Here is a 10116-nt window from a genome sequence, read left to right on the forward strand (position 1 = left end):
GTACCAGACTAGAAAAAACGGTCCACTTGAGATAGCAAAGGTGGGTCGCGGTGTCTCACTCGCACGTGTTGCCAATGTTAAAAATATACCATTGTGGTAGTATTTATATCAATATACTACTCAAATTAAATAACTTCTTATATTATTTAAATGCTATATTCAGAGTAAGGTTCTGATATCTTTTAAGACATTTGTAAATAAGTATGATGTCAATATTATTAACTGATTTAACCAAGCATGTGGACAACAAAAAAAAACATTAGGTGTGGTAGACATTGTAGAAACTTTGAATGTTAATTGGTATCCCTATCGTCATGACATGTTATCAAAACACGTGAATGCAAGATTTCCTAAAAATGGTGAAAATATGTTGCGTTAAAGGTTGTGGGAGTGAAAGAATTTCTAATTGTGGAATATTGTTTCTCGGGGAAGCCACAATTATTACATTTTGCGATAAAAATACAAGACAACATTGTCAAACTCATTAGGGTGACTATGATGTCGGCACGATGAGAATCAGTGTTACACATTTTTTATTAGGTACTTAAGTAAGTTTATATAAACAGGTATGTTTTTATTTCGGCATGTTTAAATTGGTGAAATGAGAGCCAATACAGAATAAATAATTACCAAAATTGAAATCCAAAGTCCTTAAACATTACAGACACATTTATGCATTGTTATAATAATAATAAACACATTGATAATAAAAGAAAAATAGAATTTTATCGTAATTTACTGACTTTTGGGACGATACCAGAAACATTACTGGGAATTTACCCTCTTTGGAAAATTTACTAAGAACGGCACATCACTAATTTCTTTACATTTCACGACTCTTCTCTTTTCGCACAGGTGGCCTAGCACCGTGAACACCGAAGTTCGCAAATTACGGGCATCTTTCTCTTTTACTCCTATAAAGGAGTAATTACAGTAACAGAGAAAGATGCTCGCAATTTGCAAACTTCGATGTCTATGGTCCAGTGACAAGCGTCCTAGTTAAAAACGATAGCAAGCGGGCGTAGCGGACCCACGCGACCCTCAGGCAGTTACGAATTTGCCCTAAGACCGCGTAGGCCCGGGCCTAGGGCGGCCAGATATTTTGGGCGGCAGTCTATATGATGGGTGCTGAGAAAGGGGGGGCGGCTAGAGCTTGCTATGTAGGGCTTGGGGCCTAAGGCGGCAAAGACTGTATGTAATTCCTCCACTGTCCTGAGAGCCTACCCCGTTGCGTCTTTGTCGCACTTGTAAATTCGTACGTAAGTGTGACAGAGAGGCAACACGTCGAACATGGTTCACAGTAGACCCTCTGGTTCTGTCAGCATATTTGTCTCTCTATCTCTCTCACTCATACCTGTGTTCTTGACAGACGTTACGGCGGACCACCTTCCTGACGATCGACCATGTTCGTGATCCAGTACCTACGCCTACTAGTAACAGCTTTTCTTCTTCACTTGGTCCCTCAATACTGAGGATCGTGACATCATATCCTTCTGTTGAAGACCAGGTTCCTCCATAGGGTTCACTTCCTCGCCAAGCGCATGGCCTCGTGCAGTTTTAATTGCATAGGTGCCGTAATGTGAACACACCATTTAGAACAACTAAATTAAGTACCTAAGGTTGTGTGAAGCGTTTTACAGAAGAGAAAAAAAAACTATATCCATCCCTTTTTAGGCGAAAAGACAGTATGATTTCTATTACTAATATAACTATGCACGATTAAGGAAAGATCCTGGTCAAACTATATATTTAAATGTTATCCTAATATCCCACATACATAAGACGTATGGTCACCCTAATTAGAAAGAGATACAACGGCCCACCTTGACTATCTCATGTGGACACACTTTTTGGCCAATGTCCGCCATCCAGTTAATCTCTACGTCCGTGGTTCTGACGGACTCCTGACATACGCTCAGTTCGGCTAGCAACGCCGCGGCGCGATGACGCAACGTTCAAAATGCCGATGTATTTTGCGATGTATGGTTGTTTTTCAAATTCACGAAATAAAGAACATTTATTTTTATTATACATATATTAAAAAGTAGCGTTTTGTAATTATTTATATTTAGTCCACGCTAATTGTGTATCGACAATTCGACATGACATTTTGGGTAATTTATTGCCGCACCATACTTTACGTAATATTTTACGGCCTTTACGGGTTACGGGTGAGTTCGCACATACGTTCAAATAATATTAGCTGTGACCTGTGAATAGAACAGTTTATTATAGCAAGGATCTAGGAGAAAATACCATCTTGTAAATTATGTTTGTTTCTTTAATTTTAGGAATAAAAATGTTTGATATTTACGTTACGAGTACAACGATAACGCTCCGTGAACTCAAAAACATGTAAATAGTAGCCCTAAGCGACTTACTCACACAATGACGCGTGTACAGACGTGCCGTTCACACATATACACGCAAACGAGTTTTGATGTATGGCGTGTCCGCCCTGTGACAATACTTACAGACATAGGTTGATAGCCAGCTATAGATGAAATAAATACGATGCTGCCTCCCCCTCGCTTAACAAGATTGGGGTAGGCTTCCTTAGCCAGCAACCAAGAGCATTTCACATTGATTTCAAATATTTTGTCCCAAACATTTTCTTCTGTCTGTAACAAAAAAATATTAGAAATAGGTAAAGATACTAAAGATATAAAATAATTTAGATTTTACATTACTACTGAATGGCAACACTAGTTGGCGCCATTCAATAGACACGATTAACAATTTTTTAATCTTCTCTCGGCGCTCACTATAGTCCGTTTTTTTAGCATTAGAAAGAACTTCGCAGAAGTAAGCTTGTGGTTCCAAATCCGGCACTTCTAGCAGTAATAATTTGAAGTAAATTATATGTATTGACCATGCTAAATAAGATAATTCAATAATTATTAACAAATAACGAGCCTGATAAAAACTGCACGCTTGCTTCTGTGGAGTTCATTCTAATGCTAAAAAAAAGAACTATAGATGGCGCCCTGTAGTAAGAATGTCTTCTAATTTTGTTGACACAATTATGTTACAATATTATTTTTAGAAGTTATTAGGACTAGCAATAAAGTAACCTTCGAGCAACACGGAAGGGAGGCGGCATTCGCACTATTTCCCCTCTGCCGAGGTACAAGATTAGCACGTCAATCTAATCTAGCGCGGGTAATAAAACTAGTTGTACTTGGATTTTTCACTAGACCGAGTACAGACGCGCGCGTGAACACTGCTGCACAAAAATGCCTGTTTGCTCGGTTTTCTGTTATAAAAAGAGGTCGGGGACATCAAATTTACAAAAAGAAAGTGTTACATTTCACATGTAATATTTTTTTTACATATACGTTTAATTAGGTACATTTAAATACAATAATTATATTTTAGTCTCAAGTAATTGTTGGATTTATCGATTTTGCTCGCTCAGTACAAATTGCGGATCGGTCGAGCGACAAATCCGACTTCTCATCTCTCAGAATACAATGACATACTTCAACGAAAATGTGTTAGTGTGCGTGTTGTGACACTAGTCACTCGTCCGTACACAAAAAGTGATCGAGGTTTGCAAGATTTGTCTTTGACGTGTGTCATTTTCTATGTATTTGTGTCGTCATTACAGATTGGATTTTGTATGTAAGTGTGTGAGAAGTGCGACTGTGTGCACCTTTCCCCCCGCGAAAAATGGTAGAAAGATTTGTACGGTGAGATATCGCTTGGGCCCCTCCCTTCCGTCGTGTCGGAAGCCGGTGTTGCTCGAAGAAAGTAACAGTTTTCATAGACTCTGACCATGCTAACTTTGCACAAAAACTTGGCAGTAACAATGCGTAAATCTTATCGTATATCCCTATAAGCCCTATACTTGACATAACTTGAGGCATGAAATCTTAGTGTGGTCAGACTCTATGCACATACCTATAATGCAAGAATGGTAGATAGCTCCATCCATCTACAACAATGTTTTTTAACACTGTAAAATAAAAAACTTTGTTCCTTACCTCCAAAACTGGTGACACTCCTGGATTAACTGCAGCATTTGAGACTAATATATCTAGGCCCCCAAATTTGTCATTAGCCTGAAAATGTTTAATAAATTAAAAATTTACTAATTCTGCTGAAGGCAGGTAGTTGCAGATTTAGATTACTGGATGGAGTGGCAAATGAATAGCTAGTTGGCCGGTTTTTAATATTATGCCCCTGCTAACAGAAGGAGATCCAAATACATAAATGGCATTGGATTAGACCTCAGGAAACCTGATAATAACATAACCCTAAGTTTAATAGATATGGGTGTGTTGGGGATGGGGTGGGAGGAGATAACAATGAACATCTGCGCAGGACTAAAGTAAGTCAAAGAACAGAGAGCCTACCGCCAACCGCCTTCGAAGTACTTCGAAGTGTTGCCTCTCTGTTGCACTTGTAAATTTGTATGTAACTGTGACAGGGAGGCATCTCGTTGAACATGGTTGGCAGTAGGCCCTCAGGATTCAAACCCAATGGATGGCAACAGGAAGAAAAGCAGAAGACTCTCATATACTAGTAATGGAAGGTTAGACCATTGAAGTGCCACGTTACTGAGTCTCTGCTGTAGGTACTATGTAGTTACAAGTTCAAATATTTAAAAAATATTTTACAATTTATAATCTAAAAAGTTACTCCTGTAAAATTAAACTTACAATATCAAACAATTTCTTCCTCTGTTCAGCATTCCCAACATGGCATGCTACACCCTCCACGGTAATTCCTTCTTTGCGAAGCTCATCAACTGCTCTCTGAACATTGTTCTCTTTTCTACTGCATATTACCACTGATGCACCTTCATTTCCAAGCCGCTTTGCAATGGCATATCCTATACTATAACAAAAATAATTGTACAATTGTAGTGTGTTAAAAATATAACATCTTTTTTCTAGTTTCCTTGTATTAAAAATATTACCTAGTGGCATGGACTTACCCGTCAGTTGATGCCGTGACTATAGCAACTTTGCCCTTTAGTCGATTATTCATTTCAGCACTAACACTGTAGGGCTTTACTGAGGTGAAGCTTTTACCTCCCATTGACAAAATTCCCAGGGAACGGATCATTTGAGTAGGTATCCTTAAGTACCTTTAGTTATCGTTAAATTAAGCAAGATAGATGTGTAACCGAGTACCCAGTATGTAAAAGACCTTATTTAATCAAAAGGAAATAATATATCTGGCTTAATGTACTTAAGAATGATAAGAATGTCATAAATTTAATGATAAAAGGTAGCAAACAACAAGTGTTTTGCGTTCAAAGTTCATTTGAAGTTTTTCTTCGTTTCGGTTTCAAGTGTCTGTCAAGTTGCTAAAGGACACTTTACACTTGCGCAAGCATCATACATAAAAACCGTAACAGACTACCGCACGGCGCACGTGTCGATTTGGATCAGGCATGAGAGTGGGGGGGAAATGACCGAAAGGGTTAGTCCTATGTATCTTTCAGTAGGTGTAGCAGAGAAAGCGCTAATATTGTTTGTGCTTGTCATTTTTTTTATTTTTTTTTATTCCGCATATTGCGCCATGTGCAATATCTTAATTACCATAGAAGCAAGAAAAAAGGAAAAGTTCCTAAACGCTAACCGTATGTCAAGTGTCAATTCTTGGCGTCGAACTTGTGGAGAAAATGTTTTTTAATTTATTGAGCTTAAATATCGTATTTTAACACAATAAAATATATTAGTGAAAATTAACGAGTTCTTCTCGTAGTAAGGTTTAAAATGAAAGTGTATTATAGTCGTAATGGCTATTTTTTGTCGCAGGTTTTATTACAAGTATGGAAAGTGCTTATTGATAACAATTTTGTTAGCATTTTTTGCTCAAATTCTCATCGCTATTAATTATTTTCCTTCTGCTAATGACAACTTACTGTACAATGCATACAAATCTTCTGCCAAGCAAGATTTGGGAGACGTTTCGGCTCGAAAAATTGGACCGGGTTTCGACGATGACGAAGATTTCCCGGCGAAAGCCAAGGCTCAAAATAAACCTGTCGCCCATTTGCGGGTAGAAGAACTAGATTTTAAACCAATTTGCGAGATAACAAGCCGAGAAGCGATATCTGCTATTCACAGGGCCAAGACACAATCTTGTAAGGAACAGATAGTTAATAAAACTTGCTTGATTCAGGGCGGAAGTTTTTACCCAAGATCATTACCAAATAATTGCCAAGGCAAAGGATTGACTTATGGAAAACATTTAGGTTGTTACCAAGATGAGAAGAAGCTGAGAATACTTTCTAGTTTTTATGGGAACTATGCTAACACTAATTCTAGGGTGACTTGTTTGGATATTTGTGTACAAGCAGGATTTCCTTATGCCGGAGTTCAATATGCGTAAGTATATTATATGTACATACTGTATTATTTCTTGTCTTTATGCTGATTTCTGAATAACCTTCCTACAATCATATATGCAAGACACTAGAAACACATTTTCAAGTTGCATTCTAATAATTTGTTTCATAAGCTATATAACTAATTAAGCAATGATTCAATAAATGTGACGCCCCACGGGTAAAGGTACCTTATGGCGGTTGCCGCTTACACTTTTATTAACGCCACTCCAATATTATTGCGGCACTATGCAATGTAGCCGCCATAAGGTACCTTTTGCCGTGGAGCGTCACAAATGTTTTTCTAGAAGTTAAACTCATGGTTTTTTATTGCAGTTCAGAGTGTTTTTGTGGAGAGAATGTTCCTTCTGCTTCAGCCAAGATTTCTGATGCTGCCTGTGACATGAAATGCCCTGCTGATCCCTCCAGTACATGTGGTGGCTATTTTACAATGAATGTGTTTGAAACAGGACTTGCTAGTAAGTGTCTAAAAAAAATTTTTTATGCATCATGACATGCAATGATGATGATGTCTTAGATATCTAAAAAAATTCTGAATGGGGGCTTTAATAAGCAATAAACTCTTATTAAGTTTTTACTGTCTATGTCAAGCCTTTGCACATAAAGGTGCATGTAGTTAAAGTTAAGCAAGTCCACTATATTTAATTATTTTTCAGACATTTGTTTGTGACACTTTTCAGAATTCAATTCAGTTACTCCAGCAGTTTCTAGCAGCACCAATGAGCCAGTCAGAATTATATTTCTTTTGACATTAAATGGACGCGCTTTACGACAAGTTCACAGACTTATCAATGCTCTCTACAGAACAAGTCACTATTTCTACATACATATTGATGCGGTAAGTTATTGACTAGTTTATGTTTCTCATTTAATGCAGTAGGCGTTTATTTACCTCAATATGAGTGATATAGTTAGTAAGTTAAAATGGCATAAGTACCTTTGTTGTTTATGATTATATCCAATTTATCAAATTCCATGATAAAGTTATACAAGATATAAGGTTTGTAACATGTAATTCTATGTAAACAGAGATTACTAGATACAGACCTTTAGAAAACACGAACCATACATATCAGTGATGGCAACCATTGTTAATTCTTTTGTTTCTTACATGCTCTATTTGATAAGTATGTTAACTTTAAATAATTACTTGTTTCAGCGCCAAGATTATTTGTTCAGAAAACTGTTAGCACTTGAAAAACAATTCTCAAATATTAGATTGGCCAGAAACAGATTTTCCACCATTTGGGGTGGAGCATCTTTGCTTACTATGCTTTTAACATCTATGAAAGATATTATAAATTTAGGTTGGCAATGGGATTTTGTAATCAATTTAAGTGAGAGTGACTACCCAATCAAATCTTTGGAAAACATGGAAAGTTTCCTAGCTGCTAATAAAGGTCTCAATTTTGTCAAATCACATGGAAGAGAGGTACAAAGATTTATTAAGAAACAAGGACTGGATAAGACTTTCATTGAATGTGAAACTCACATGTGGCGTGTAGGCGAAAGGAAATTACCTAGAGGAATAATCATTGATGGTGGAAGTGATTGGATAGCATTGTCCCCTGAATTCGTCTCTTACATAATAGGTGAACAAGATGAGTTGCTGACCGGATTGGACATCGTTTTTAAGCACACCCTTCTACCAGCTGAATCATTTTTTCACACTGTTTTAAGGAATTCTTATTTTTGCAATACTTATGTCGACAACAACTTGCATGTGACCAATTGGAAAAGAAAATTAGGCTGCAAATGTCAATACAAACATGTGGTTGATTGGTGTGGATGCTCTCCTAATGACTTCAAGACCGAAGACTGGCCAAGAATTCAGAACACTCAAGACAGGCAGTTATTTTTTGCAAGGAAATTTGAGCCTATTATTAATCAGGAAATTATTACTAGAGTTGAAAGTTTTATTGGATTCAATGACCATCACCTAATACAGAATTTGGAAGCTTACTGGCAGAGCATTTACAACACAGATGATCTAACAGCTAGCACTGACGATACCCTGTTAACGCACGCTGAAAGCATAATTCGACAGAATTCGAAAATTCTACTTGATAAGGGGTGCTCGTTAGATACTGATGAGATTATTGAAATAAACACTTATAACTTTGCAGATGTATATAAAGGAAATCTGATATTACATAAAGTATATACGGAAAATGGAGAAAGCGTGTTAATGGAGACTTGGTATAAGCCACAGAAACATTTAGAATTAAATTTTGAAAGTAGTTATGTAGACAATGTTAAAATATTTAAAGTAAGCTCACAGTATGACCAAAAAGAAATGATTTTTAGAAATTTAGGGTCTATTTTGGGTCCTCTATCTGAACCAAATTTGTTGTATCGGTTTGCACCTCACTTTGACAAGCAGTTTGAAAATTTAACTGTTCTTTGGATGGATCCCGCGGGGTTAATTGCGGATATTAATTACATCCACCTAGAAGAAAATAATCTTACCAATTTTATCAAACCCAGCCTCAAGGTGCCACTGTTGCCTGGAGTTTGGAAAGTTGGTCTTTTTGAAAGTAAGTCAAATTTAATAGCATTAACAAAATTCCTGATTACACCATTACAGTATTTCTCGGGAAAAGAACTTTCTCACCAAGAAGCAAATATAATTCACAGTGGGTCACAGAGCGCTTATAAAAACTTTTCCCACATAAAACCTATTAACTTTTTGCCTGGGCCTGATGACAGTTTATTGTTACAAAAAATTTCTTCTTCCAATACCAGAAGAATACAGCAGGATTTGAGAGAGTGGATAGATGGATTAACTTCAGACTTTTACAATGTTTTAGGTTCATGTGTAGTATCAACTAGTAATAGTCCTGACAAAAAGTTTATTTGTGGTAAGCATTCATTTGAATACTGCAAATCCACAGAATGGAGCTCTTTGTCGCCAGATCCTAAAGGGTCTATAGGTAAATTAAACATTAAGACTGGTCGCCTGGAAAGGGTATGACGAATAAATACTTAATCAGATTGATAAATGAGTGAATGTATGACGAAAGTATTATGAGTTGTGACGGTATAAATCGGTTATGGTTGTTAGTAAAATATTTGTTTTAATATGTTTTTAAAGTCGTTAGTTAAGTATACTGTAATTTAAATATTAGGGATCATCCATTAATTACGTCACAAATTTCTAGGTTTTTTACCCTTCCCCCCCCTTGTCACACTTGGTCACATTTTGCAAATCCCTCCCCACCTGGTGTGACGTCACCTTTTAGGCAATTTTGTTTTCAACTAACAATACTAACTGGGCATTATTTTTTTAATAAAAAAAAATTTTTGGTAAAAGAAATATTAGTAATTTTATAACACAAAACCAATTAGGAACGAAAATTACCTACTTCCAAAACCTCATTATTTAAATGTACAGCGAATAAAAAAATATAAATTATTTTCGGTTACTGATGAATAGTGATGAAGTTAAAGTGACGTCACAATGATTGTGACTCTCCCCTCCCCCTTGTCACAACATGTCACATTTTCTTGACCCCCTCCCACCCCCTAAACGTGTGACGTAATTAATGGATGGCCCCTTAGGTGGGTTAGAGACACTCGGAAAGCTTCCTTTCTGAGCTCTTCCGCTTTGCTCGTTCTACCTACCTACCTTGTACATTCTGGTATGTGGACTACTTATGTGTAAAACACAATATTAGAAGCGACGACAGAGCTTGTAGAATTAGACCAAGCTAACTCTGCAGCGAATTTGATAGCCTAGCTAGAGCGTGGAA

General features: G+C 36.9%; 2 protein-coding genes across 3 annotated transcripts in view; one reads left to right on the top strand and one right to left on the bottom strand.

Annotated features, from left to right (window-relative positions):
* LOC134668980 (dehydrogenase/reductase SDR family member 4) overlaps nt 1-5263 on the bottom strand; it is a 206094-nt gene extending 200831 nt beyond the window's left edge. For both annotated transcript variants that reach the window (XM_063526495.1, XM_063526494.1), the window contains exons 1-4: nt 4943-5263; nt 4665-4842; nt 3987-4064; nt 2475-2621 (exon numbers count right to left, since the gene is read on the bottom strand). In XM_063526495.1, coding sequence (XP_063382565.1) covers nt 2475-2621; nt 3987-4064; nt 4665-4842; nt 4943-5073 — 534 coding nt within the window. In that variant the 5' untranslated portion in view covers nt 5074-5263. The remainder of the gene's footprint in view (nt 1-2474; nt 2622-3986; nt 4065-4664; nt 4843-4942) is intronic.
* A 359-nt stretch (nt 5264-5622) lies between these two features.
* LOC134668921 (xylosyltransferase oxt) lies at nt 5623-10116 on the top strand. Its single transcript, XM_063526424.1, has 4 exons — nt 5623-6344; nt 6680-6822; nt 7045-7202; nt 7524-10116. Exons 1-4 carry the CDS (start codon nt 5752-5754, stop codon nt 9336-9338), a joined length of 2709 nt encoding a protein of 902 aa, XP_063382494.1. The 5' UTR covers nt 5623-5751; the 3' UTR covers nt 9339-10116.

Source organism: Cydia fagiglandana, chromosome 11, assembly GCF_963556715.1.
Source record: "Cydia fagiglandana chromosome 11, ilCydFagi1.1, whole genome shotgun sequence".
Lineage (NCBI taxonomy): Eukaryota > Metazoa > Arthropoda > Insecta > Lepidoptera > Tortricidae > Cydia > Cydia fagiglandana.